At 36.8% G+C, this 27,709-nt stretch overlaps 15 protein-coding genes across 15 annotated transcripts; 8 read left to right on the top strand and 7 right to left on the bottom strand.

The window, feature by feature from the left end:
- Window positions 1-45: 45 nt before the first annotated feature.
- RO3G_14534 (uncharacterized protein) lies at window positions 46-953 on the bottom strand (the record flags this gene model as incomplete). The annotated part of the gene is made up of 2 exons (XM_067669118.1): window positions 46-88; window positions 145-953. The coding sequence occupies 2 exons, from the start codon at window positions 951-953 to the stop codon at window positions 46-48; spliced, it is 852 nt and encodes a 283-aa protein (XP_067525219.1).
- An 876-nt stretch (window positions 954-1,829) lies between these two features.
- Window positions 1,830-2,262, top strand: RO3G_14535 (uncharacterized protein; the record flags this gene model as incomplete). Its single annotated transcript, XM_067669119.1, has 2 exons — window positions 1,830-1,843; window positions 2,010-2,262. 2 exons carry the CDS (start codon window positions 1,830-1,832, stop codon window positions 2,260-2,262), a joined length of 267 nt encoding a protein of 88 aa, XP_067525220.1.
- Window positions 2,263-3,243: 981 nt separating this feature from the next.
- On the bottom strand, window positions 3,244-3,790 carry RO3G_14536 (uncharacterized protein; the record flags this gene model as incomplete). The annotated part of the gene is made up of 2 exons (XM_067669120.1): window positions 3,244-3,620; window positions 3,667-3,790. The coding sequence occupies 2 exons, from the start codon at window positions 3,788-3,790 to the stop codon at window positions 3,244-3,246; spliced, it is 501 nt and encodes a 166-aa protein (XP_067525221.1).
- Window positions 3,791-3,868: 78 nt separating this feature from the next.
- On the bottom strand, window positions 3,869-4,676 carry RO3G_14537 (uncharacterized protein; the record flags this gene model as incomplete). The annotated part of the gene is made up of 7 exons (XM_067669121.1): window positions 3,869-3,964; window positions 4,020-4,047; window positions 4,100-4,168; window positions 4,223-4,280; window positions 4,348-4,365; window positions 4,418-4,553; window positions 4,602-4,676. The coding sequence occupies 7 exons, from the start codon at window positions 4,674-4,676 to the stop codon at window positions 3,869-3,871; spliced, it is 480 nt and encodes a 159-aa protein (XP_067525222.1).
- A 1,060-nt stretch (window positions 4,677-5,736) lies between these two features.
- On the top strand, window positions 5,737-6,048 carry RO3G_14538 (uncharacterized protein; the record flags this gene model as incomplete). The annotated part of the gene is made up of 1 exon (XM_067669122.1): window positions 5,737-6,048. One exon carries the CDS (start codon window positions 5,737-5,739, stop codon window positions 6,046-6,048), a length of 312 nt encoding a protein of 103 aa, XP_067525223.1.
- A 583-nt stretch (window positions 6,049-6,631) lies between these two features.
- Window positions 6,632-7,823, top strand: RO3G_14539 (uncharacterized protein; the record flags this gene model as incomplete). Its single annotated transcript, XM_067669123.1, has 5 exons — window positions 6,632-6,733; window positions 6,784-7,113; window positions 7,169-7,224; window positions 7,280-7,413; window positions 7,465-7,823. The coding sequence occupies 5 exons, from the start codon at window positions 6,632-6,634 to the stop codon at window positions 7,821-7,823; spliced, it is 981 nt and encodes a 326-aa protein (XP_067525224.1).
- Window positions 7,824-8,123: 300 nt separating this feature from the next.
- Window positions 8,124-9,458, bottom strand: RO3G_14540 (uncharacterized protein; the record flags this gene model as incomplete). The annotated part of the gene is made up of 6 exons (XM_067669124.1): window positions 8,124-8,290; window positions 8,357-8,683; window positions 8,736-9,029; window positions 9,082-9,190; window positions 9,243-9,376; window positions 9,428-9,458. 6 exons carry the CDS (start codon window positions 9,456-9,458, stop codon window positions 8,124-8,126), a joined length of 1,062 nt encoding a protein of 353 aa, XP_067525225.1.
- A 546-nt stretch (window positions 9,459-10,004) lies between these two features.
- RO3G_14541 (uncharacterized protein) lies at window positions 10,005-10,779 on the top strand (the record flags this gene model as incomplete). The annotated part of the gene is made up of 4 exons (XM_067669125.1): window positions 10,005-10,163; window positions 10,213-10,404; window positions 10,452-10,536; window positions 10,745-10,779. The coding sequence occupies 4 exons, from the start codon at window positions 10,005-10,007 to the stop codon at window positions 10,777-10,779; spliced, it is 471 nt and encodes a 156-aa protein (XP_067525226.1).
- A 153-nt stretch (window positions 10,780-10,932) lies between these two features.
- Window positions 10,933-11,598, bottom strand: RO3G_14542 (uncharacterized protein; the record flags this gene model as incomplete). The annotated part of the gene is made up of 1 exon (XM_067669126.1): window positions 10,933-11,598. The coding sequence occupies one exon, from the start codon at window positions 11,596-11,598 to the stop codon at window positions 10,933-10,935; it is 666 nt and encodes a 221-aa protein (XP_067525227.1).
- A 718-nt stretch (window positions 11,599-12,316) lies between these two features.
- On the top strand, window positions 12,317-14,412 carry RO3G_14543 (uncharacterized protein; the record flags this gene model as incomplete). The annotated part of the gene is made up of 5 exons (XM_067669127.1): window positions 12,317-12,434; window positions 12,488-12,670; window positions 12,751-12,893; window positions 12,951-13,586; window positions 13,636-14,412. The coding sequence occupies 5 exons, from the start codon at window positions 12,317-12,319 to the stop codon at window positions 14,410-14,412; spliced, it is 1,857 nt and encodes a 618-aa protein (XP_067525228.1).
- A 749-nt stretch (window positions 14,413-15,161) lies between these two features.
- RO3G_14544 (uncharacterized protein) lies at window positions 15,162-16,872 on the top strand (the record flags this gene model as incomplete). The annotated part of the gene is made up of 7 exons (XM_067669128.1): window positions 15,162-15,270; window positions 15,317-15,841; window positions 15,886-16,088; window positions 16,154-16,172; window positions 16,224-16,355; window positions 16,480-16,557; window positions 16,604-16,872. 7 exons carry the CDS (start codon window positions 15,162-15,164, stop codon window positions 16,870-16,872), a joined length of 1,335 nt encoding a protein of 444 aa, XP_067525229.1.
- Window positions 16,873-18,328: 1,456 nt separating this feature from the next.
- On the bottom strand, window positions 18,329-19,132 carry RO3G_14545 (uncharacterized protein; the record flags this gene model as incomplete). Its single annotated transcript, XM_067669129.1, has 1 exon — window positions 18,329-19,132. The coding sequence occupies one exon, from the start codon at window positions 19,130-19,132 to the stop codon at window positions 18,329-18,331; it is 804 nt and encodes a 267-aa protein (XP_067525230.1).
- Window positions 19,133-22,890: 3,758 nt separating this feature from the next.
- On the bottom strand, window positions 22,891-23,433 carry RO3G_14546 (uncharacterized protein; the record flags this gene model as incomplete). Its single annotated transcript, XM_067669130.1, has 2 exons — window positions 22,891-23,287; window positions 23,339-23,433. 2 exons carry the CDS (start codon window positions 23,431-23,433, stop codon window positions 22,891-22,893), a joined length of 492 nt encoding a protein of 163 aa, XP_067525231.1.
- A 1,069-nt stretch (window positions 23,434-24,502) lies between these two features.
- Window positions 24,503-24,931, top strand: RO3G_14547 (uncharacterized protein; the record flags this gene model as incomplete). The annotated part of the gene is made up of 1 exon (XM_067669131.1): window positions 24,503-24,931. One exon carries the CDS (start codon window positions 24,503-24,505, stop codon window positions 24,929-24,931), a length of 429 nt encoding a protein of 142 aa, XP_067525232.1.
- A 464-nt stretch (window positions 24,932-25,395) lies between these two features.
- RO3G_14548 (uncharacterized protein) lies at window positions 25,396-27,367 on the top strand (the record flags this gene model as incomplete). Its single annotated transcript, XM_067669132.1, has 11 exons — window positions 25,396-25,408; window positions 25,661-25,697; window positions 25,935-25,945; window positions 25,985-26,038; window positions 26,192-26,293; window positions 26,565-26,593; window positions 26,670-26,713; window positions 26,803-26,822; window positions 27,030-27,127; window positions 27,236-27,263; window positions 27,342-27,367. The coding sequence occupies 11 exons, from the start codon at window positions 25,396-25,398 to the stop codon at window positions 27,365-27,367; spliced, it is 462 nt and encodes a 153-aa protein (XP_067525233.1).
- Between the last annotated feature and the right edge of the window lie 342 nt (window positions 27,368-27,709).

The following is a 27,709-nucleotide window of genomic DNA, read 5'->3' on the forward strand; positions in this document are numbered from 1 at the left end:
TTCTGAATTTGATTGAGGACAATCTCATCCACGACAGAAGTCTGTTCAAAGAATTGTTGCCAGTAGGCTTTCCAAATGAATCGAATGACTGTAGCAAAAAAGTCATAGATTGTAAACTTGTCATGATAGTGTAAGATGTAATACTTGGCTAATCTAAGTGTGGATAAATCCTCGAATATTGAGCTACAGTTGGGATCTTTGGGATTTGACAAGTATTTCTTGAAAGCTGCGTTCCACAAGTCTTGTTTTTGAATACAAGTAAAGAGCATATGTTGCTCTGTTTCTGGTAGCTTGCACAATTGGCAATAGTCGCCGTCTACCTTTGCTGGGATGATTCTATGTAAATTGGCTCGAGTGGATAATTTCTCATGAAGAGGTCTGTACCATACATTTCTTGGAATATGGTGCATAGGACTCCTGATAAAAGCTTTCCAGTTGTTATGACTTATATTTGTGATTTGTGAGTTTGAGTTGAAGCTGAACATTGTCTTTAGTTGACGATTCTTCAATGTTGTTATATTGATATCTTCGTAGTTCATCTGCTGAATGAATGAATCAAAGTTGATATTTGATTCAGTTGGATGCTCTTCATTGTCCAATTCAAGACCATGCTGTTCAGCTGATAATAAAGATGCAAAATACGGCTTGAAGGTAAGGTTTCCAGTAAGGATAGCATTTTTGATTTTTTGTAGAATATTGGGAGAGCCACAATGTTGTCTGCTTTTGAACTGTATACCATTTGAAAGGAAATCTTGTTCAAAGAAATGATATGCTTTTTGTGCTTGAAGGAACTTTCTAAACTTGAATTTCTCTTGTGGGTCTTCTTCACATATATCTTTGAAGAGGAGGATTAGACTAGTCTGTGGTGGTATTGTCAGGTCATTTTCGGTAGGTAAACGAGGGCAGGAGTCCAAAGCACTAAACATAGGGATTAGTGGATGGAGGCCCTTCATGTTACCGTATGATCTGGAATGTTTGAATATCAAAGGGTTGACGCGTGAGGGAGCATCAAAGGAAAATTGTAGAGTAAATATCAACGTCCCGTACAGGAAGTCTGGTATCCTTTGACGACAGTTGAACAGTAATAGATTGATATATCGAAACTGGAAAACCTTTTGCTGAACTTCTACATTCAATAATGAAACACCACCTTTGTCTTTCGGCTGTTCTAGAGTTGTCCGAGCAATCCTGGGAAACAGGTTGTGAGTCACGAATTGATACACAATAAAAGACATCTTATTGTAAAAGCTTTTTGGGAGACTTGCAATTCTCAGAAAATGCCACAACTTGGAGAGTATGAGTGTATTAGCAATGTGTACCCTGCCATAAACGGAAAGTTGACGCTGTGAATGAGTGTTAACTGAGCTTTCAAGCTTGCTGATGGTTTCTTTATAGAATATAGTTCGTTAGTCGTATGTGAACCATGTTGGGTATCCAAGATACTGAGTCTAAAGTAGAAATGGCTTCCTGGAAATCATCTTTGTCTTCTGCTACAGATGTACTGTCGGGCTTACTATTATCTTCTGGCATTTCCGTATCCATTTTTTGAAAGCTACTCAATATAACTGTCTCTTTTTCAGTATTCATCTGATCAACATTAGCGTTCATCACCCTAGAGCGGTGAGTTGCCACTTGTTTTCTCTTACAATTCCAAGGGGCATCAGGACATTGGGCTTTTAAATGTTGAGTACTCTCACAGATGAAGCAAGCTTTTCTTCTACGGAGAAGAACTGGATAATTCACTCGTGTATGATCATCAACATGACAATGGTTGCAAATGGGCTTCACATTGCTCCAGACAATATGTAAATAGTGATCTTGTTCCCAAGATGAAATTTGAGGTGTAAGAGGCTCATAATTTTTTGTTCTATCCTTGACAAGAGTAACATACCCCCTGCCATTACACCAACCACCATCCACTGTATGATGGAATCCTATTTCCAAAATGCTCCCATACTTCTCAAATAACCGTATCATCAACGGTTTCAACTTGTCATCCTTTTCATAAGGAACATTGGTGATCCCTATTCTGATCACATCCGAATTTTTATCCGTCGTTGCTTGTACTTTGATTTTTCTACCGAGAATCAAAAACTCCTTATTCAATGCTTCCATCTTACCTTCTTCATTATCAAAATTAAGCTCAATGTACTGATGGGCTCTACCAACTTTTCTTTCCCTAAGGCCTATGCCTTTAGGAAATTGGTCTCTGAGAACAAGGTTAAGACTTCTATCTTTAAAATTCAAGCCTTCAAATTCTGAAGTGGCAATAACGATGGAGTGTTTATCAATAGCTTGAAGAAAAACTGTTTGACTTTCAAGATTAGCTACGTTATTCACATCTGACTTGTTGTGAAATGAGACACTTCATTTTTGGTTTTTAACTGTTTGCGCCCATGTTTTGAATTCAAACGGTTTGTTGTTAAGATTGTGGCGAGAAGCGGCTACCCCAGGAGGATTATTAACCTTGATCATAACTACAGTGTTTTAACCTAAAATGAGACGATTTTGTTCGTAGAATACATCAAGAAAGTCTGAATCAGGAAAAATTTAGAGACAACAATCAGACATCACATTAACTTCACACTTCTATCTATTTAACTGTTTTCTTACAGTGTACGTCTAAAGACGGCACTTTAATAAAATTCTCATACACAAAAAAAAAATCCCAAATTGGAGGATGAATGGATAGTGAAAAAAAAAGTAAAGAGATGGTTCTCACAGGCAGGGAGGGTTCAGAAAAAAAAAGGGGGGGGGGAATCAATGGATGAGGACAGTTTGGAACCATGGATAGGCCGTGTTCACAAACATGACATCCAGTGGGAAGGATGCACTTTATTTATAACTTTCCTTTCTCTCTTTTCAACATCCACTGATCCGTCCAATGCACACAGAGCTCAGTCATCTCCGGGCACCATGCATGACCTACGTTCGGCAGCACACGATACATCCAATCCACCCCTTCTTTCCCTTGATGGATCTTGTGCAACTGATGAACGAGGGGCTCATTGAACTCGGCCTTGACCAGCCGGTCCTGCTGTCCGTTGATGATCAGCAGATGGGTCGACTTGAGCCGTTCGTGGAGGTTGGCCGTCTTGAGAGCCACGGTCTGACAAAAATGGTTGGGCAGACCGATCTCGGCCGACAGACCGTTTTGCTTCAGGCGGTCGGTCATCAAGGCCAAAAAGTCCGAGGTGCCGACGAGAGGGATCGCGACCGAGAGACGAGGATCTGAAAAAAAGATTAGTCAACGTCCATCACAGGCTCTGTACCTTCTGCTGCCGCCAGAAACGCAGCATGGCCACCCATCGAGAACCCAACGACGCCCCAGGTCTCGACCCGGGCACGGTCCAAGGGTCCAAAGAGATAGTGTTCGATGACATCCATCAGCTCAGACACCGTACGGGCCGTGCTGTAGAGCATACTCCACATGTCCAACGCATGTCGCTCGTTTGTCTTTCCCCCTTCCTGCCAGCCACCGTTGGCCTCCGCGTTCACCAGTCGACTGCCATGGTTCGGACTGTCAAAGCTGACGACGATCAAGTGACGGTTGGCAAAGTCTTTGTGGTCATTGAGTCCACAGAGCTTTTCACATAAAGGCATCATCGAAGCCTGATTCTCTATTCGTCCTCATTAGAACGATCCATGGCATCAACAAAAACTTACGAAGTCGGCCGTGTAAAGCAAACATGATCGAAGCAGGATAGGCTTCTGGTAAATTCTTGTATTCTTCAAGACCATACACGGTCAGTTGTAAGCCAAGAACAGTCAAGGTTTGTTTAGAAACCATCTTGCAGGAAAAAAAAAAAAAAAAAAAATTCAAGCAAAAAAAAAAAAAAAACAAAAAATTTATTTTTTTTTTTCCCGTTTATAATAATTTTTCAATTTCAGGTGCAATCGAATGAGGATCTGTCATTGAAGAATAGCGGTGAACAACATGACCTGAACGATCCACCAAAAATTTCTAAAATCGAGTTAGCTTTTTGAAGATGGTTTTTTTTAGGGGAGGAAACAAGTACCTCAAAATTCCATTTGACGACATGAAGTCTAAAAGAAAGGATGAATGTGTAAAGTAGTTCAGCATAGTTTCGTTATTTACCCAAGTATGCCCGATTTTGATTCTTTTAAAAACTTGTAAAGTGGGGATTCATTCGATCCATTGACATCCCTTATTGTCACGTCATTAGTTTCCTTTTTGGAATAGATGATTTAAAATGCTTACTGTTTCTCAAGTAAAGGAAAGTTCACATTGTATTTTTCCTTCACAAGCTTCAAGATTTCTATGATTCCAAGTGGATGTTTAGTCTTTTATTTCTTTTCTCTTTCTGTTATGTCCCAAGATGTTACCTTCTCCACTTCCAGGTTCTATATTTTTGTATCAGACATGAGCTTATTGAGTTATAGTACATGATTTTACCTTGATTGTTGAATTGATTACAAGGTACGCCAATCACTTCAAACCCTTGGTCTTTATATTTACTATACAGGTTTTCCAATTCATGGTATTGTTTAGCAAATCCACATTTAGAAGCCACGTTCACAAAAAGAACCACCTTTGATGTCCATCAGCTTTTGTTTCATTCCATCCTATCCTCCTTTACCTTTCCTTTCAAAGCACCCAGTTGCCAATCTTGGCCTGTGATCGTCTTGACTGTTAACTCGTATAATCTTGACATGGTTTTTTCTTTTTAAAAAAAAAGAGAAAGAAAATAAGGTGTATGTGAAGTTTTTCATTTTATCCTCTACGCTTTTATTTATTGGGTAGGGGCGGCATAAATAATACATGACGAAATAGGTCACAAAGATAGACCCTTGTACTTGTTTGATATGAGTCATGTACACCCGAATTAAAAACAGGGTGTCCTGTCCATCCAATCTGTCATGTCACATTCAATCGATGATTGTTTATGCCCAAGTTCTTTATTCAACAGATCAAAGATGTATCTATTTCGAATCATAATGATGTCGTCATTCAGCAATCATAGGTGCTTCTCTATCCAATCAATAGTAAAACAGGCACCAACTTGTGATCAATCAAATCCACAATTTTCATGATTTAAAAAAAAAATCGAATGTTGAACTGACCCAATTCAAGTTTTTAATACAGCGAACCAAATGCATCTCTACGTGAGCATAGAAAAAGGTATCCTATCAAGCAATCCTGTTTCTATCAAACAGTCTTTGTGGATTATGTTTGATCATGTATTTTAAGTTGGAGTTTTACAAAGGGAATTTGAAAGTTTTCTTACAAAGAGCATTCTCACTTGATATAAGCTCGCACTCCATTTTATATTTTAGAACTGTGTTATGCCTTGAGTTATCCTCTTGATAAATTGCATCTTTCAAGATAAATAGATAAGGCCTTCAACTCGAGTAAACATAGGATGCACCCCTTCTTTCCTACTATGGATGCCTTTTGCTACAACTCCATGTCTCAGAAAAACCATTCAGATCAAGTACAAAGCAGGATGGAGATCATGTCATGACCCAGCTCGAAAGCAATCATACGTTTGGTTTGCTCAAGACAAACCTCTATGAAAACAGCACACTAAGATGCCCCAAGGCCACCGATACCCAAACTACCGACCACAGACTCAGGACCCACCCCCTACATTCCATCACTTTAAGAAAGCCTAGGTGATTGTATCCCCTCAAGTGCTTTCAGTTCACATGCTTTGTTTCTCCCTGGCTGTCAGTTATCCAATGGACTCAAGGATAGACTATTTGAAAAGGCGTATGAAGTTCGTCCAAGATTTTCCCTTGCTTTACATTGCCATTCTTCAAACTCGCCCTGTTGCTCGCAAGAGAATATGGCCTAGTGAAAGGGAAGGCAATCTGGATCACAAAGAACAGAAAACAAACGGACTCGCTGTTCATGATTCTCTCTCAACTGTCTTCATGTGGACTATCAATTCAAAAAAAAAGGCATCGACTGCTATTAGAATTCAGACATCCGATCTTTTGTTTGTATCGATGGGTTGCATCTACTATCGTCTTTCTGTACTTGCAAACTGGCACACCCCTACTTTGCAACCATTTTTACAATGAACATGGACACATGGGATTTTTTTTGCATTCATTTCAGAATTCACCTTAGAGTGAACAGTGAGTACAGTCTAAGGATACGTTTTTTTTTTTTTTTTTTTGTAAAAAAAAAAGGAGAAGGCTACACAACACTGCATAAAGAGGATGATCCTTGTTCTGTCTACTGCACAAACTTGACATGGTTTAATCTCAGCACATCTTTTTATAAAAAGTTACGCGATGAGGGTCTCTCTTTTTCTTTTTTTTTTTTTAATGACATCTTGCACCATCACATCTGCACCTGGCAAAGTCTTAGTGACTGGAGGCTATTTGGTACTTGAACAAGCTTTTTGGGGCTGTGTTGTGAGTACATCAAGTCGTTTTTATACCATCATCCAAGCCCAATCGAAACCCAACCACATCTCTGTTCACTCACCCCAATTTGAACAAGCCGATTGGACTTATGTTGTTACGGACGATTTCAAATTGAAAGCAGTGTAATAACAAGTATCAACATAGAATACCTAACGCTCACTCCCCGTGTTTTAGAACCCTGGACAGTGCCAACAAGTTTGTAGAGACCGCCTTGAGCTTCACGCTTCAGTTGATGGTTGAAAAGCAAGGTGTAGGAAAAGTGCAAGAGGTGCTCAAGACTGGTTTGGATATCACCATTGTGGGCGATAATGATTTTTATTCACAAAGACCCCAGGTAGCGTTGAAAGAGGTCACCACCGTAGGATATTAACCCCTCCAGCTCAGTTACAGGCCAAGAACCTTTCAAACACAGCAGAAGCTCTGGCTTCTCTTGATCCCTTCTGTTCTACCCATGCCACGCTTGCCACGGTGCACAAGACAGGCCTTGGTAGCTCAGCTGCCTTGATCACCTCGCTCGTGGCTGGTTTACTGCTTCATTTTGGTATGGTTGAGGATGTGACGAGTGAGATGAGCAAGCGATGGATCCATAACGTCGCACAGTTTATCCACTGCTTTGCACAAGGTAAAGTAGGCAGTGGATTCGATGTTTCTTCGGCCGTCTGGGGATCACATCTCTACAAACGATTTAATCCAGCTATTTTAAAACCTATCATGGTATACGTTAAGCATAAAAAAAAAGAAAGAGAGACTAAAGAAGCCATTGGAATAGGATGAGCAAGTGGATTCAAAGTTATTGCTTGATACATTGCATGTTGATAATACAGAGTATGAAAAAAAAAAAATAAGGCAGAAGAAGTGTATATCTCATATTTGCATGTAGATGGGATAATCAAGTGGTTCCATTCAACTTGCCACCCGGATTTGATTTGGTTTTAGCAGATATTGATGCGGGTAGTCATACACCTACACTTGTTAGCAAAGTATTGAATTGGAAAAAAACTAAGCCTGAAGAAGGTATTTTTAAGGAAAAAAGAGAGAGAAAAAAAAATATAAAGAGACTTTTAGCTAGTTTACTTTGGACAGAATTGAACGAATGTAATTCAAAGGTGGAAGCCAGATTCCGTAACTTGATTCGCTTATCCGAACAAAGCCCTGAAGAATATAAAAGCACGATCGAATTGTGTTCATCTCGTCTCTTTTACCAGTGGTCTTCAGCAGAAGGTCAAGTCGCTGTGGAATTGTTGGATTTACATGACGAATTCGATCGTGTTCGGTCTCTTTTGAGAAAAATGGGTGAATTATCGGATGTACCTATTGAACCTAAAGAACAAACCCAGCTATTAGAGGCCTGTATGCAAGTCCCTGGTGTTGTCATGGCTGGTGTTCCAGGAGGTAAGTCCATAAACGGTTGGTTCGTCTTGTGACTCATGTTGAGTAGCTGGTGGATATGATGCGATCTTTTGTATTGTGATTTCAGAAAGAGCCAAGAGAGATGTACGTGCACTTTGGAAATCATGGAAAGAATTAAGTGTGGGACCACTTCTTTCAGAAGCAGATTCAAATGGTATAACAAGTCCTCAAACAAACCAAATACCTGGATTATCTCGATTTATTTTATAATAAAAAAGTTTATTAATGACCCATTTGTTGCCAAGATAAACGATCATGATCGCCCAATTTCCTATCATCCAACATCAGTATCATTTTAAAACGCCACATTTCCTTTACCTTGGCTTAAAGAAATGCCAACCCAAGAAAAAGACACCGACGATCGCACAAACACAACCCATCACGATCCAAGCCATGCCCATGAATGGATTTCGATCACCCAAAAAGGAAGTCCCTGTGAGCACAATGGATTTTGTACCTCCATATTGAGTAATATCATAATCTAACAAAACATCAGCACATTATCCCTCCTACCCCCCTGTTTGGTCTTGTTTCTAATCTACTTTACTTGTAACAACATCAATTTGATACATTCCAGGCTCAAGCACACCCTCTCGATAAGCCGAATAGAGTTTTCTAAAAGTAGGGAACCAGCTCGTTCGCATCCAAACCTGAAAATGCTCATCTTGTTGTGGATTAAAGATAGTATCGGCCGTATAGCCGTTCGGATACTTGTTAGCCCAGTTGGGAGGCGGAGCTAATCGGCTGATGTCCATCGTGGTTGGAGCCAAGCGTTTTTTATCCGTTGGCCAAGCGATGCCTGTTTCATCAAATGTCACGCTGGACAGATTGGTGGTGCCTCCGGGTGTGCCCACATAGCTTACATGAAAGGTATCTAGGGTCAACTCGTTAATAGTCTATCGTCTCTCGCAGGGGCTTCTATGTACCGTTGAACATCGAGTTGGCGATCAGTCCACAAGGATAATAGATCTTTCCGTCTGGACTGACGGCCATAGGCGAACAAGAACTGATGGCTTCTCCTTCGCTGATAGCATCACCGTGAAGCTGATTGTAATTCAAACTCTTTACATATTTACGGTGGTTTTGATAAAAGTTGCTCAGTCGATAATAAAGATAGATGGGTGCCTTGAGCTGCATTGGAATACTGAACTGGATAGAACAGGTGCCTCCTACTGAACTATTGCTGGGTTGTTCATATTTATAACTAGGTGCATAGACCACTATGGACTGATGAGTACAACTGCTGCATGTATATAGTGTGTGTGCAATTACCCGTTGTGTTTTCAGAAGTAAATTTGTAAGAAAATAAATCAGTGGATAAGAAATTAAAAGAACTGTTTTGTTTATAACAATCTGTATAATCAATGATGATCTCATTTACCTATACACATCATCAGTTTTCTTTTCACTTTGTAACATCCCCAACTGCTTACTGTATCACTTCCATATAAAAAGAGACCACCTAAAGGAGCAAAGACAATGCCAGCTGCAAAAAGTGTGGGTAAAACTGTCTTGGGTGTTAACAGTGGCTGCCAAGCCTTGAGTCTTTGTTGTTTGAATGCAGTGTCTAACAAACTAATTTAATAAAACACAATCTTTCATCACAATCTCCTTTTACTTGCTGGCTTTTTGCTTTTATTTTCTGCCATAATGAACCGCATAAAAAAAAAAAAAAAAAAAAAAAGAAAGAAAGAAAAATGAAAAGATCGGAATTGATTGCTTTAAAATCGTGTAACCCAATGACATTGCCTGTTTGTCTCTCCTTTTTTTTTTTTTTTTTTTTTTTACGTCTTCATGTTGGAATATATACCAGGCAAAGTATTTGTTGTTACTGTACTATGCCTCATATTATTTATTGCGTATTCTCCACAATTCTTTGTCTATTTACGAGTTTATGAATTCAGCGAGATTATCTATTTGTTGGTACCTTTTAATCTATTGATCTTTATGGTCTTTTATAATTACTATTTAGCGGTGACAACAGATCCTGGCAAGATTCCACCTAATTGGGTAAGTTGATTTAAACAGGCAATAGGTCAAAATTGAACCCGTCATGATACTAGGAACCACCTTCTTCTCTCGTACTGCCTGCGCAAAAAGAAGGCGTCACAGGTCTTCGGTACTGTAAGGCTTGCCATGCTTATAAACCACCTCGAAGTCATCACTGTCGGTACTGTAAGCGTTGTGTACTCAAAATGGATCATCACTGTCCCTGGGTGAATAACTGTGTGGGACATGGGAACTATGGACACTTTTTTCGATTTATTGTCTATGTCGATTTGGCATGCATCTATCACCTATGCTTGTTAATAGGCAGAGTGAGGTCCATCATGAATTCCATTCGACACTTTCAGGTACGTAGAAAGATGCTTTGTGTGCATTGGAAGCTAAAATGGTGTTCAGTTTGATGCTGAACCAAGTACGTCTGACATCATTTTGATGGTCATCAATTTTGTATTGGTGTTTGTCGTTTTGTTTGCAGTGGGCATCTTGTCTGGCTATCAGTTTTATTGTTTATTAAGAAATCAAAGTAATATTGAGGCATGGGAAAGAGGAAAAGTAGAGACACTCGTACGAAGAGGCAAAATCCAACCGGTAAGAAACATAAAGAAAGGCGATAGGTTCTAAATGGTCTGGTGTAGATCAAGTACCCGTTTGATATCGGAATTTATAAAAACATCTGTCAAGTTTTGGGGCCCAAACCAATGCTTTGGTTATGGCCTCAAAGTGCATCAGGCGATGGCTTAACATTTCCCGTCATTCCTCAAACAGATCCTTCTGTCCCCTATTATTGGCCACCTCGCGATCCAGACGATCTCCGCCCTTCCATCTTTTCATCCAAATACAAGCGACAGCAAGAAAAGAAAAGGGCCCTTGAAGAAAATCCGGATGCGTACGTTGATTCTGAATCTGAAGGGTATTATGATTCTGGTAGCTTTGAATCTGATTACGATGAAGAAGAAGGCATGACAAACTTGATCCACCATCGCTTATATGATATCTCAGGCGCCTATTATAACGAAAGCAGTAGTGAAGAAGACCATATACCATTATCTAATTATGCTAAAAAGAAAAAATAATAAAACAAGATACCTCACACTTTTATTTCTATACAATTTTTTTTTAATCTGAAAGGGATTTAACCAATACACTCCAAGTACCAGCAGCAGCCGCACAAATAGCGGCCGAGATACCAGCAGCTCTGACACCTGCGGTCGATTTAAAGATAGCACCTGCAATACCACCAGCAGCCAAGCTGTTGAAGATGTCATGTGTTCCTCTTGAATAGTCCAAAAGTGAGTTTGTTCCGTTATACACCATAGCAATGACACCCACCGCATTACCTACACCAGGGCCTCTTCTCGTAATCGTATTCAAAGTCGTATTCAAACGCACCTTGGCAGCACCTGAACTCTTTTTGATACCCTCAGCCATACCATAAGCACCACCCAAGGTCAAACCGGCCAAATAGACTGTGCCCGTTCCATAACATAAATCGTCAGACCAACCACGGGAGGGAGCAAAACCAGAAGAAGCACCGACAGGAGCAGCATCTTCAATTTGTAAAAAGTCAAGGCCTTGAAGCGACATGGGTTGAAGACGGTTGGCATCCAAAGTGATGCTTGACATGAAATCCGGCATCTTTTCATACTCTTGTTCTTGGCCAAAGGATTCTTCAAAGCTAGTGGATTGGCCTGTAGGTGAATACAAGTCGTCCAAATCTTGAGATGATGTGGGTATTGTGTCGTTTGTGTTGTTATTGCTGGATCCAAAGCCAAAGATACCCATGGTGCAAGTTTAGTTAAAAAAAGGTTTTTTTTTTTTTTGTGTGATTGAGCTACGCCTAGAAATAAATGTGACGGTTTTATTTTTTTTGGACCAGGATTTCTGGGGGGAAAAGATCTAATCCATATTAGTCAAATGACAGATGGATGCTTAGCAAAGGAAATTTTTAAAGTGCTTCATGTTTCAAAGATTGCTCATGGTTTAGGACACAGATAAATTCGTCGTTTTGCTCTGATTCTCATGATAAAAATGACCCACTATTGTAATAACAAGGGAAGAAAGAAAGAAAGGAATTGTTTTTGTAATTTAACTCATTGCAGTTTAGTACGTTCTAATGAGAAGTTGAAAGAAGGAGTATGTACTCTGCGTACTTTGCTTATCTCTTTTATCTAGACTTGTTTTCCCTTTTCTTTCTTTTTTACTTTTAGAAAGGATTGATTCATTAAACTTCCTTTTTTTTTTTCTAAGCAATTCCTCTGTCATTTACTTCACTTTAAATTAGGCATGCTTTCTTATCATCAATTTCTACATATGCATGGAGAGCATATGATGTACATTGTATAGATATAATGTCAAACTATCGTTAGACTACAAAGCCTTTACAGTGAAAGAAAAGAGAGAAAGGAAATGTTTCAAAAATGACCCATGTTCACACAGTCACAATCCTGTTCCGCCTGTCCTTTTTTTCCTACGCTTTTTTACTTTAAAAGGGTGTATAGTGATGAATATTGAAAATCAAGAAATTACTTCTATAAAGAAAAGAACTTCTGAAGAAGAAACCGAAAAAACAATTGAAGACGAAGCCAACCATGTCGCAAAGAAATCAAAAGTGATTCAAGGTAATCAACAATAATTTTTGTGTGGAGGTCACTGAAATGAACCTTTTGAATAGAGCAAGTTGAAGTAGAAGAAGAATATAATGAAGAATCGGATCAAGATTGGGTTGAGGGTCAAGAAGAAGAGGAGGATAGTGACGCGGATAGCATTGAAAGCTTATTAGCCCATCCAGCACTTTTTAGAGACGATGATAGTTTAGTAGATGTGGATAATGTAGATGAAGAAGATGTACAAAAAGGTAACAAACAGCTGTTGAGAAGGGGGAGGAGGGGGGAAACTTATTTATATATAATAATTTATAAAGTTATAATATATAAGCCTGGGCTAGTTTTAGTGATACAGAAATGGGAGAATTACGTGAGGAAGTACGCGAAATGGGTTTAATGAAATTTTTGGATAAATACATATTACAAGCCTCTACACCTGTACCTAAAATGCTGGAAGTCTTTGGTATTTATATGGTAACTAAAAAGTAACTCAATTGTTTTTTTAAATTTCTTGACGCGTTTTTCTATTAGCACTCAAGAGCCGCCTTATTGGCATCCGATATTGAATTACTTCCTATTCTGAAGAGTGTCATTACTCGCTACTTGCGTAAGAGACGTCGATTAGACTATGTGAATACATTAGAAGACGTGGTTGAATTACTACGCAAGGCTAATAATGTGATGATTGTCACAGGTGCAGGAGTTTCTGTCTCTTGCGGTATTCCAGATTTCCGATCAGAAACAGGCATTTACAGTCGACTTCAAGAATACCAATTGGATGACCCTCAGCAAATGTTTGATATTGAATACTTTAGAGAGACACCTGAAATATTTTATTCATTCGCCAAAGAACTTTACCCAGCCAATTATGAGCCCAGTCCGAGTCATTTGTTTGTAAAGCTTGTGGAAGAGAAGGGCAAATTACTTAGAAATTATACACAAAATATTGATACATTGGAACACAAGGCAAATATTAAACGTGTGGTAAATTGCCATGGTAGCTTTGCGACTGCTTCATGTGTTACGTGTGGATATAAAGTAGATGGAAAGGAAATTGAAAGCTTTATTATGGCACAGCAAGTGCCTCCTTGTCCAAGATGTGTGGTTGAAAAAAAGGATGAGAAAGAAGAGAGTGTTGAATTGAATAGAGGATGTATTATGAAACCTGTAGCGTATTTTTATTTTTTATATTTTATTATTAAGCATGACTATATAGGATATTACGTTCTTTGGAGAAAGGCTACCATTAGAATTCGATAATTTACTTGCACTTGATACAGAACATGTAGACTTATTAATTGTAATGGGATCATCGTTGAAGGTCTCTCCTGTGTCTGAAATTATGCAGCAAATACCTCACAGCATCCCTCAAATATTAATCAATCGTACACCAATCACTCATATGACGTTTGACATACAATTACTTGGTGACTGTGACATCATTGTCCCTGAGATTTGCCGTATGCTTCAGTGGGACCTCAAGCATCCCAAGTTGCCTGGTGGAAGTGTGCTGAATAAGGAAAGTGTATCTAGTGAAAAAACATGGAAGTTTTGGAGAAACGGACTTTATACCTTTCCTGGTGCAGTAGTCAATCCTAAATTTTTAAAAGAGCAAAGGTACATTGTCTATTTAGTGTATGGAAGGTTAAATAACACTATTGAAAGTGGTAGTGAAGAAGAAGAAGAAGAAGAAGATGATGATGATGATGATGATAAAGAGCAAGAACAAGAACAAGAGAAAGATAATGAGAAAGAACAAGATAAAGAGAAAGATAAAGAGCAAGAGCAAGTGAAAGAGCAAGTGAAAGAGCAAGTGAAAGAGCAAGTGGAAGAGCAAGTGGAAGAGCAAGTGAAAGAGCAAGTGGAAGAGCAAGTGGAAGAGAAAGAGCAAGAGCAAGTGGAAGAGCAAGTGGAAGAGCAAGTGGAAGAGCAAGTGGAAGAGAAAGAGCAAGAGCAAGATGATACCACACTGGGCTCTTTAACAGAAGAATAAAAACAATTCACATTCCAAACTCCGTTTTTCTAACTTCACACACACTTGTGACCTACATTGTTCAGCCATAGAAGAGAAGAGAAGAGGATGCATGATAACAAAGTCGTACCTTTTTCTTTTCTTTTTTATTTTTTTTTTTTAATTTTTCTTTTGTGTTCAAATAATAAAATACAATGCAAACGTATGACGACAGATTAACTTTTTTATTACCTCGACCCACTTGGGTGAATGATGTTGATGTGTCGAGTTGTTATTCTTGTAATAATCCTTTTGGACCTTTGAGAAGAAGGGTAAAATGAACAACTAATCCTCCTTTTTTGTTCACTTTTTACCAAAAAAAACTTATTCTTTCTATTATAGCATCATTGTAGAAACTGGTAATGACAATAAGTTAATGAATAATAAAAGGAACTCAACTATTTCGGTCCATAGTGGAAATATATTTTGTCATGAATGTTCCTCTCGCAGTGTACCTTTACCGCAGTTGGGATATGGAACAAAAGCGGTTCGAGTATGTAATAGCTGTTTTGAAGTAGCTTATCTTGTTACTTATACTATTGATCAAGACCACGGTGTTTCTACACAAGTTTGTTTCCTATTCTTCTCCTTTTACTTTATTTAATGAATATTCTTAATAGATACATGGTGTAAGAGGACTACTTGAACTTGCAGAAAAGGATGATGGTAAAGAATTTGAGTTGAGGAATGAATATGAATACTTATATGAAATAGAAAAATATTTGCATAATATGGTTGTCTATGGAAGTATAGATGCTCTTATTTGGGTATGTAAGACGTCGAAAAATATTACCCTACACCATCTTACTACAACTGTCTTGGCTACTTTGGCACAAAAAGGTACAATTTGTTTTGTTACTAATTCTTTATTAACCATTCTCTTCAGAGTCTATACGACCTGTCATCATCACCAAGTGGGCTTTACCCGCCTTACTTTCTTTAATCCGCAGTTATATCCAGACAACGCATGAAAAAGAATCCGCACCATCCTTCACAAGCGCTAGTACAAATAGTACAAATTCTGTTGATGACAATAATAATTTACAAAACTTGGCTCTGGAAATTTTGATTAATTGTACTGATGTACTTTATCAATTATCCAAGGCAGGTATTCTCAGTAAAAAGGATATCATTGAGGAAGGCATACTCGAAATTTTATTGATCTTGGCCGCATTCCATGTTGATTTATTAAAAGTCAAAGGAGAAGAAAATCAATCGAATGAGAGGGTGATCATTATTCAAAACCTATCTGCAAAGTCCATCTCAGCCGTTAGTTCTCATGTGCCACTTCAAAGCAGTATCATTGGAATGATTCAGACATCGGACAAGCTAGCTCATTTATTAAGATCAACCAATAGTGAAGTAAGAAAATATACAGCGAAGACAATTGCTTATTTGTCGTTACGAAATGGTAATTAAATGAACAAGTATAAATGCATGAACTTATTGTATTAGATAAATATAAACCCATCTTATTGAGTGGTGATGGCTCTCGTGCATTGATTTCAATCATTGCTCGTTTGCCTTTATCGGATCATGAAGGAACACTCAATCACCAGAGCCGATTAGAAGATCTTGCTTATTACTTACCGTCTGAAGAAAAATCAAGTGAATCGACTGCGGATGCGACTGCCGTATCGCATGCTTGCTGTGCACTGGTAAATAAATAAACAATGATAATAATAAAAGTTATTGTCCTATCATTTTGCTTATTTAATTTTAGGCTAACTTTGCTACAAACAGTAATCAAAGAGATAGACAACCATATGATTATATTGACTTGAATTAATTAGATGAATCTCAAATTAATCTTATGTCTCAACCTCATCTATTATTGTATATTTGTAATGTACCTGCTATATTTCCTTCTCATGCAGAAATACACAAACATGTTGCACGTTGTTTAGCAAACCTTGCACTTTACGGTAAATTTTAAGAAAGTCATTTGTGAATTCTAACATGTGTTTTGATTAGAGGAAAACTGCCAGGTTATGTTGAATAATGATGTTAGTGGTTCACGCATGTATAATATATTACCAACATTATTAGCCATGTGTCAATCATCCAATGTAACAACAGATGAAATACGTCATGTAATACGAGCCATCGATAACTTGTCTTCCAATGGTAATAAATTAGCTGCTTTCATCTGACATTAACAGATTATCTATAGTGCAATTAACGTGTGATGAAATCAAGTTGGAACATTGGAAAGGACTTTGTAAAGATATATACCCATTTGTCTCTGACATATTGAACAGTGACAAGTATGACCAGGATACCATCAAACGTGCAAAAAGTATTCTCCAACGAAAGATGATTGATCCACCACCACCACATTCTGCTGAAGAAGACGAAGAAGAAGAAGGAGACAAAATGGAATCCAATCATTCGGGAAAGAGCAAGTCAAAAAAGAAGACAAAAAAGAAGAATCACAACTGATGATAGTCTACCTTTTCAAGAAAGTATCAATGACAATCCAAACAATAAAGAGATTCTACTGTGCTTTATTTAATATCCTTTTTTATGCTTTTTAACACCTGATTCTAAAATAAATAAAAAATAATGATTATAGTTGTGGAATAGCCATACTTTTTCTCTTAACTAATGAAATTAACAGCAAGCCAAACAATCGATAGGTCCTTTGAACCTCTTTATTGTGTAAGAACGAAAGAGAGACTCGATTCAGTACAAACTACATCTTAAAATATAATAATGTGGTTTAAATCGTGTAGGCTGTTCATCGTACATAACACAAAGTGCTACATAAATTATAATGTCAAATTATTAGTTTAAGGGTCTTTTGGGTGATCTCATACGACATGAAGGATATTATTAAGAAAAATACAACAGCAGTTGGGTAGTAATTTTTTGACGTACTTTATTCAGAGGCTATGGAATAAAAGGTACTCTGGAATAGATAAGTAGCATTTTATTGTGAACATTGAAGAGGCAAAGGCTATAAAGCTAATAGAGTATAACATATTCTGAAACAGAATGACAAGCAGGCTGCCTTCAAATGACAACAAAACCACAAGAGTTACTTATCTTTGACAAATCCTGAGATTATCTTGTATATTAAAAAAAAAAAAAAAAAAAAAAAAAAAAAAAAAAAAAAAAAAAAAAAAAAGAGAGAGAGAGAGAGAGAGAGAGGCTGAATAAAGGGAAACTTTGTCAATTGGAAACTTGCTTCTATTTAAATTACTTCTGGGAAATTACTACTGAGTGAAAAAAGAAAAATCACTTGGGGTAGTTTTGAAAAACAATTCAGGTCGTTGAAAAAATAAAGTGCTTTTGAGATATATGCAAATATTAAAATTCAATTTAAAATAAAAAAAGGAAGTGGGGCTTGGAAATCTAGGGAATAAGCTTTTATGTAATATCTTTATTAGCTTTTAAGACAAGTGAGGGAATCCATTTAATCAAACTACAACTTAATATTGCAATGTTGATGGTTTGAAAGTTAGCAACATAGTTTATTTTAAAAAGAGTCTTTCCATTTTGTTTTTTATTTTTTTTTTTTTTGTGTTAAAAGGCTCGGATTTTTTTTTTCTGTAAGTTTTATATTATTAATCTATATAATATACGATTAAAGAATATTTTATTTATCTGAGAATTAAAATAACCCAATTGAGCACATAATAATGGAAATTATTGTATTGCCCGGGTCAGATCAAGAGATGGTTAAAGAGCTAAAAAACCTTTTTGATAGTCAAAAAGGGAAAAAGGATAAAGATGGGAAGATGAAGAAGATACGGTAACAAACGATACGAAATTAAGTAGAGCTGAGCCAATGGAATAGTTTAGTACCCGGAGGTGGAATTTCAGGAGCGGTTTTGTCATGGTGGAGGTAGTCAAGTTCATGTAGGATTTGGCAAATGATCGGCCATCGAATAAACTATGCTGAATATTTTGATCGACGTTGTATAGTAGGTTTCTTCCTTGAAGTAGGCAGGAGATTGAGGAGATAAGATAAAGGGTCAGAGACAGTGCTTGGCATAAGAAGCCGATGATGCATATTTAGACAGGCAATAGCATGCGATCGAGTGAGCAGGTCATGAGGATGGTAGATACATGGTTTGGGACGGCCACCAGGCAACCAGCCCATACGCCAACGAATCAATCGGCTACGTTCAATGTATGACATCGGTAGCCAGAGGATGGGATCCACGATTAATTGAGGGCGGCAAGCGGAGAGAAGGATAGAGTTAGTATCTGCACAGCGGTTTTCAAAAGATTCTTGTAGGTAATCTTTACGGATTGCTTTGAACTTGCGTCGATCAAGTTGATCAGGATCGGTTTCAGCGCAGAGCCTCCATAGCGGGGAAGTAGTGAGCTTGTACCATTGTGAGTGGCTTGTTGACGTTCGAATGTAAGGAAGTAGTCTAAACATAAGAGTATCATCAGGTGTATCAATAGTTCGAAGCAAGAATTTGGCTTGTAAGATGTGGATACGCTCTTTCATTGTTGGTTGATTTACTAGGTGTAGCATGACCTTGATGGACGAGCGTGAAGTGCCCCCAAATATTCGACGTAGACATTGGTTTTGGCAAGATTCTATCTTCTGAAGTTCCCTGGATTTCACCGCACTGATGGCAAGACCGTATTCAAGTTGTGGACGAACAATTTGGGAATAAAACCGCGTGGAGGTGAGTTTATCAGACCCAGTAGGGTTCACACCAATGGCTGTCATTTGGTTCATGGTCTTCAGTGCTTTATTGATATTATTTTGGATAAGTTCCTTTGTGTTAAGGTATCCCCCAGGACTGATCGGAATGCCTAGATAACTGAATGAATCTTGACGTGGAAGTGTAATCCCATAGATAGCATAGTCTTGAGCGTCAGAGGAGGGGGACAGTATTGCGCATTTGAGGGGGTTCCAACGAAAACCTAATTGATAGCTATGGTCTTCACATTTTTGTAGGAGCGTCGTTAGATGTTGAGGTGACGCTATTAGTACCACATCATCAGCGTACAGGAGACAGTTGATTGATAAAGCAAATTCAATAGGATTAGTCTGAGAACCATCAGCAAGGGAGTGCTCTCGTAGAAGATTTGGCAATTGGTTAATGTAGATTGAGTATAGGAAAGGAGACAGAATCGAACCCTGCAATACACCAGTAGCAGGTAAGAATCGGGAAGATTTAGCATTCCCCAGGAGGACTTCAATCTGGACATCATTAAAAAGGTTTTTAAGCAAGTTGAGTAGTGCCGGTTCAAGACTTTGTTCTAAAGCTTGCCAAACATGACGACGGTCAACAGTATCATAGGCCGATTTAATGTCTAAGAACGCTAGAGTTGGAGTGACCCTATGGTGCTTGCGTAGAATAAAACATATTTCAACGAGGGACAGTGCTTGATCAAGTGTACTGCGGGCTACACGGAAACCGCCCTGTGCAATATCAAGTGTAGGGCTTTGATCGACTAGTTCAGGATATAGACATTTTTCTACGATTTTTCTGAAAATAGAGGTTAAGCTAATCGGACGGAAGTTTCCTGGATCAGTTACAGGGCCTTTTTTATATATGGAAAGGACCTGAGCGACTCTCCATGACAGAGGGGTGTAGCTCCATCGCCAGCAAAGTTGAAACAGGTACACCAGAATTGGTGTTAAACGATCAGTGATAGGTAGGATTGTTTCTATAGTAAGATGGTCTACACCGGGTGCTTTCCGTCGGGGTAGATGTGCAATTGCATCATTAACTGTTTCGATAGTAAAAGGACATGTGTCTGTATCAAATGGCTCATTATGGCTGATGGATGGCGTCGATTCAGTAAAGTGAGATCGTAAATCACCAGCAAAAGTGCGTTGAAGGTGTTGCGCCATTACATCAGCAGCACGCTTTGGTCCCTCTATATGAGAAAAGGTGGGCTTGATAGTTCTGTTTTTTCTGATCCGGCTGAATTTAGCGATTGTCTTGGAGTAGTTTCCCTGGGACATTTGGTCACAGAAACAGCGCCAAGTTTCGCGACGTCTTTTTAGAATGAGTTGACGTAATTTCGCTTGAGCTTCCTGATGTGCTACCCATAATCGTAGTGCATTGAGACCATGTGCTTTCCTCCACTTTTTGTAATAATATTCTTTACGGTTAAAAGCGGCTGTCATTTCAGTTGTCCAAAAATCCTTAAGCCATTCATCCGTTGGTGGTGAGCGTCTACCACAAATCTTATCCAGGCTGTCGTAAATAGTGTCACATAGTTGTTGGTGTATTGAATCAATGTATTGACAAGCCTCAGTTCTATTAGGGAAAGAAAGTGATGACTGGTGGGGTAGTATTATCTGTAGATTTTCAGTGAATACTGTTGTAGAACAGAGTCTGATCTAACGGACATTGAATAATCACAACTAAAAGAAGTATATTAAAATTGATAAAAGATAATAATTTAAATCTTTATTAAATAAAATATATTCTTCTTCTTTCTATATAAAACTATCACTATTAGATTCATTCTATAAAGTAAACATGAACACTAAATAAGTCATGATCTTTATTATTCATCATTTCTGTAAATGAATAATAATAGATCAGGTACCTAGTCAACTTTGATCTGACTGGAGGCATTTCATATAAGTATATCTTTCCTCTCAATGAAGACGGGACAACTCTCCCAGATCAGTTAAAGAACAATAAGATCTATAAAAACAACGAATTAAAAATTTTCATAATCGATTCAGTGATCATTCTTCAATCAAACGTGTCAATGATTGGATCTACGCTCATAACTACTCATTTACCCGCCAATTGATAGAAGAATATAAATAGTAGACTTTGTAATGTTTTCTTTTTAACGATTAAGATTGTCTTAAATAAAGTTCAGTCTCAAAAAGTATTCTTTTGGTTTATCTTTGTTATTTCTTTTACTTTACCAGAACATAACAGTGTTACAGCAGGACAACGATCCGAAGCATACATCAAAGGTAGTGAAATAATGTATCAACCAGCAGCCATTTGAAGCATTGGAATGGCCTCCTCAGTCCCCGGATTTAAACCCCATAGAGAACATGTAGGCACACTTAAAGAGAGAGCTATTTTATAGCTATAAGGCACCACCAAGTAGTATGCATGAGCTATGGGAGCGTATAGGTCAGATCTGGTATGCCATTTCTAAGAAAGAATGCCAGAAATCCATCGAAAGTATGCCGAAAAGGTGTGCTGCTGTCATTAAAGCAAAAGGTCGTTGGACTAAGTATTGATTTTTTTAAATAAATTGTGTAAAAATGTTGACTTATAAACGCCGTCAAAATTGGTTGCATGTACCGTCGGAATTTGAGGGCCCATTATTACCAATATATTTGCTCTACGGCGTTGTTTGCGCTACCACCTAACTCTCCAGAGTTTGCTCTTTCGAATGGTGTATACATTATTGTAATAAGCGGAGAAATGAAGTAGAAGGTAGTTTGTATAGGCAAAATATGAAAACATGCGACCAATTTTGACGACCATTGTAAGATCGCTTGTAATAAGTGACCACCAGATCTTGTTAAACAGGTCAAACTGTTTTGAGTAAAGTAAAATAAAAAGATAATATAAAAGGGATTACAATGAAGTGTATATGCTTCAAGGGACTTCCTGTTCTTGATGTTAAGTAAAATAAAAAGAAAAATAAAAAAGGTTTACTTTAAATGATATTTATTTGAAATAATCAAAAAGTAAAATGAAGTAAGTAAAAAAGTAAGTAGAAACAAGGTTATGTAGAAACAAAAGTAAGTCGGTAAAGTAGAAGAAATATTGAAGTTATTTATACAGTGGGTGGACTAATTGTCCCAGTGTTTCAACTTTTTTTACTTTCGACTCCATTACTCAACCAATTTTTAGGCTATGTGGCTAGCTCTATGCTCATTAGGAAGGTCGCAGTCCGTACTACATCATATCAAAAACTCGGATTTCGGAGATTACGCAGTCTGAGTTAATCAGCAATAGAAAAAAACCACCGCACTGGGACAATTTTTCCGTTTGAACATAAATTTTATTTAATAGCGGGTATATCCCCCTTTAGCTTTAATAACTGCTTTGCAACGATCAGGCATGCTATCTATATATCGTCTACACTCATCCACTGTAAAAGTATTCCATTCTTTTTCAATTCTTTCCCATAACTTATGTACACCTTTGGCCTTAGTGTCATATACACTCAGCTTGAGTTTAAGGTGATGCCATACGTGTTCAATAGGCTTTAAATCGGGACTTTGGGCTGGCCAGCTATAGATATGATCACTGTTGAAGTTGTTATCCACAAACCATTGCTTAGCAAGCTTCGAAGTGTGCTTAGGATCTTTATCTTGTTGAAAATAGATATCCTCAGGATTGTATCCATAGTACTTTAAGCTTTCCATAAGGGTAGTTTCTAAGATATTCACATAATTTATAGCTTTCATACTTCTACCATGTATCCAACAAGCATACTCAGGTCCATCGTGAGTGATACAACCCCATACCATGACACTTCCTTGGCCACCTTTTACTGTAGGATCTCAGTGATGAGGCTGTAATGCATCGTCTGGTCGACTCCAGTAATATTTGCAGCCGTCTGACCCGAAAACATTGCCTTAGTCTCATCACTAAGCACCATACACCTCCAATCATCGGTTGTCCAGAACTTGTGAGCAATTGCCCATGCTAAACGTCGTTCCTTGTGCTGCTTATTGAGCAAAGGCTTCTTGGCTTTAATTTTAGCTCTGAAGTTCATACTTTTAAGAAGCTTTAAGGCTCCATAATAGCTAATAGTATACCCCAAACCATTCAAATACTGATGTACTGCTTTGGCTGTCTTGAATTCACCCTTTATTACTTGTCTACGGATGTATGACTTGGTAGTTTCACCAATAGTTGCTCTTCGACCAGGGGCTGCCTTCATTCTGTTTGAAAAGAACTAGTTGACATACCTATCTAAAGTGGAATTTTTCAACCTGGGAATGCGTTCCATAACTTGTTCATATGTCATGTTACTAGCCAAGAGCAATTGGATTTGATTTTGAGCAGATTTGCTGATAGTACGAGTCATTTGAGGCAAGATAAAGTTGAGAAAGTACAGTATAAAAAGAGACTAAAAATATTGTAAAAAAAGCCGACAACGTAAGGCTATTTATACTTTACACTAAAGGTACAGTAAGGGACAAAATCAGTCCGTTTTTTGGTTTTTTCACAATGCCTCTCCGAGAATTAATTTTAGAGCTCCGCTTTGCTTACATTAAATTCGCACATAGAATAGACAAAAATATTGGTGTAACCTAATTGCTTCTAGCTGCATTTCTTCTGTAGTTATTGCGGAAAAAGTGATTTTCCGTGATTGCTGCTAACGCCCGATTTTGCATTAGGTCCCGTATCTCCAGAAACAGTCACTGGATTGACTTGAAATTTAGTTTGGTATGACTTATGACGTCAGTGAACGCTTACGCGTTCTCATATTTTAGCTCATTTAATTTTTTTACATTTTTTCTTTTTTCCCATTTACCTCATCTCAGATTAGCCAAACACGCCAGGACAGCAAAGAATGCCGACAAACATGCCCAAATTGAAAACATGTTGAACCACTCCATTCCATGGGATGTAATTCAAAAGAAAGTAGGCTGTGGAAAGTCCATGGTTCGAAGAATTTCAAGGAAAACCAAGATGCAGTCAAAAAATAGCGCGGGTAGACATCGTTTACTCACACCTAGGGAGGAAACCAAAGCAGCTAGAGACATAAGACTAGGCTTATCTAAAAGCGCAGCTGATGCCTCCTTTGGCGTTAAAAAACCAGATCGATCAGTCAATCCAAAAACAATTACTCGTACTTTCAAACGCAAAGGTCTAAAATCGGCTAAAAAGAAGACGGCACTTCCATTTAATAATGACAGGCAAAAGGCACGATATGATTGGGCAAAGGCTCATAAAGACTGGTCCGAGACTGATTGGGAACGCGTTGTCTTTTCTGATGAGACAAAGATCCAAAAAAGAGGGTCTAATGGTCTAGAATACGCTTGGAAAGAGGATAATGCACCTTACCGAGACCATCACTACAAGAAGAAACATGCTTATGGAGGAGGCGGGATTACGCTTTGGAGTTGCATAACTATACATGGAAGGGCTACATGTCCTGGCTACAAAGTAATGTAAATGGTGAGCTATACACGTCAGTACTTGAGGAGGAATACAAGGAAACATTGAAGTACTATGGCCTGCAAAGTAGTGACATGATCTTTCAACAAGATAATGCAAGCATCCATTGTGCTTCAGCTCCTTCAAAATGGTTCCAAAAGAACAAGGTTAATCTCCTGAGTTGGCTAGCATACTCTCCTGACCTTAACTCAATTGAAAATGCATGGACCATGCTTAAAAAGAGGGAACAGATGACAAGACCACCCCCTTCCGTGATTGAGGCTGATCAAGCATTTTTTGACCGGGTTTCGAAGCTTTGGTATGACCTAGCAACTACAGAGTACTGTAGAAACCTTATTCACTCCATGCCCCTTCAAGTTCAGGACGTAATCCAGCGTAAGGGCCGTGATACCAAGTACTAATTAAAATTCAAAGAAATAAAAATCCGTTATTTTCAATATATCTTCTTATAACATGTCGGAAACTAAAAAATACCAATCCCGACAGGTATTGTCAGATTTGTTGAAAAAAGAGGTAAATTTTTCGTCAGCAAAGCGGAGTTCTAAGTATATTTCCCGGCGTGGCATTGCGAAAAAACCAAAAAACGGACTGATTTTGTCCCTTACTGTACGAGTCATAGATTGTCATAGATAAGGTTGGTATGCAAATTCCGGTGATTTATGATTGATAAGAAAGCGATGTTTGGAATGGATTGCAAAATAAGCGGGTAGCGGAAAAATTGTCCCAGTGCGGTGGTTTTTTTCTATTGCTGATTAACTCAGACTGCGTAATCTCCGAAATCCGAGTTTTTGATATGATGTAGTACGGACTGCGACCTTCCTAATGAGCATAGAGCTAGCCACATAGCCTAAAAATTGGTTGAGTAATGGAGTCGAAAAGTAAAAAAAGTTGAAAACACTGGGACGGATGTATGGTATTATAGCTGACAGAAATAAAATGTATGAAATGGATAAAAATGAATTTCTATTAAAAATAAAATATAACATTTAATTAATTTTAGAAAATTGTTAAATTCCAAGATATGTTTATAGAACCTTATAGAAACTTAAAACATGTCTTTGATAATGAAGAAAATGCTATATTATACTTAATTGAAAACAATTATATAAATAAATATGATAAATGTAAAGAATGTAATTATGATATGAAATTATATGTTAAAGAAAAGTTATTTAAATGCAAAAATTATAAATGTAGAAAAGCTATTTCGCCATTTAAAGGAACAATTTTTAGTAAATTGAAGTTACCAATAAATATACAAGTACATTTGTTATATGAATTTTTAAAAAAAACTCCTTCAACTATTTTATCATCAAGCTTAGAAATAGATAGAAAAACAATTACGAAATATAATAGATTATTTAGAAATTATTTGAAAGATAAACAAATATATAATAAAAATAGAAAGATTGGAGGTAGGAATGAGATAGTAGAAATAGATGAATCTAAAATAGCCAAAAGAAAGTATAACAAAGGACATAAAGTAGAAGGTGTATGGGTTATTGGAGGTATACAAAGAAGCAGATTAAAAAATAAAATTAAAAATGAAAATAAGAAAATGTTTCTTTTACCTATAGAAGAACGAAATATTGAGAATATAAATGAGATTATTAGAAAATATGTTAAAAAAGGAACTACTATATATACTGACTGTTGGAAAGGTTACAATAACTTGAAAAATATCGGATATAAGCATAAAACTGTAAATCATAAGAAGTATTTTAAAGACCCTGAAACTAATGTTCATACAAATACCATTGAAGGTACATGGAATGGTTTAAAGCAAAGTATGCCTCCTAGAAATAGAAATAAAAGAAATATAGTATTACATCTTAAAGAATATCAATGGAGAAAAAAAAATAAAGAATATAATATATGGAAACAATTTCTCAAAGATTAATTATAAAATTGAATTTTAATAATATAAAAAATAAATACATCAACCATTTAACAAAATGGAAAACTTTGAAGAATTAATAGAAAAGGATTGTTTTTTAAAAAATATAAAAAGATGTTATATTATCAAAATAATAGAAAGCTTTAATATAGAAAAATTACATATAGTATACAATAATGACATAAAGTCATTTGAAATAAAATTTATGAAAGATAATATTCCCTATTTCTTTAAGTATAAAGTTAAAAGAAGAAGAAATAACTCTGTATCAAGAAAAAATAAAAAAGTAAAAAATTTAGACATTAATACTAACATAAATTCTGAAAATAAAAATTGTTTTAATGAACATTCCAATGAAAGTACTTTATACAATAGTAATTGTTCAAAAAATAATAGTAAAAAAAATCAAGATAATAATGAATTATATATGGAAAATAATAACTTTTTTAAATGCAAGAATAAAAATTGTATTTTTGAAGTAGATAGAAAGGATAGTTATTGTAGATTATGTGTTAATTATGTTCGAAATTGTGTGAAATGCAATAATGAATTTGCTGATGAAATAACTATAATAGATATATGTGATAATTGTGATAATACAGATATAATTGAATATAATATTGATGGAAATGAATCAGAAATTGACGAACTAGAAACTTCTAGTGATGGAACGGGATGTGAAGATATATCTGATAAAAAGGTAAAAAAAGTTAAAACAAACAATATTCAAAATAATATTAATAACCTAAATTATTCAAGAGATATACTTAAAAAAGAAATTATAAATAATTATGAAAAACTTTTTGAGCATTTATTGGTTTATGTTAAACTAGTAGGTAAAATAAATAACATTTTAAAAAGAAATAATCCTAAAAAAGCTTTTTTAGAATTAAATAAAATATCAAATGAAATAGAAAAATTAAAAAACTCTCCAGAATAACTTGAAAAAATAAACGATGATGTTATAGCATTAACAAATCAGTTGTAAATAAAACAATGAATCATTTTTGTTAAGGTAGATAAAAAACTTCTTAATATTGTTTCAAACGGATAATAAATATGTCAGTTATCTTCCTCATTACCCCACTGGGACAATTAGTCCACCCACTGTATGTTTTTGGTTTTTCTGATTATATGCTGTTTTTGATGATTTTGTGGATATTCTATATTTTTTTTGTATTTTTCTGGATTTATCTGTATTCATACGTGTTTGTTTGTATGTTCTTGGATTTGAACTAGTTGGAGAGAGAAAAGTCAAATGCTGCCAAATTTTGTTGCATTG

This window comes from Rhizopus delemar, genomic scaffold (assembly GCF_000149305.1).
Source record: "Rhizopus delemar RA 99-880 supercont3.14 genomic scaffold, whole genome shotgun sequence".
Classification (NCBI taxonomy): domain Eukaryota; kingdom Fungi; phylum Mucoromycota; class Mucoromycetes; order Mucorales; family Rhizopodaceae; genus Rhizopus; species Rhizopus delemar.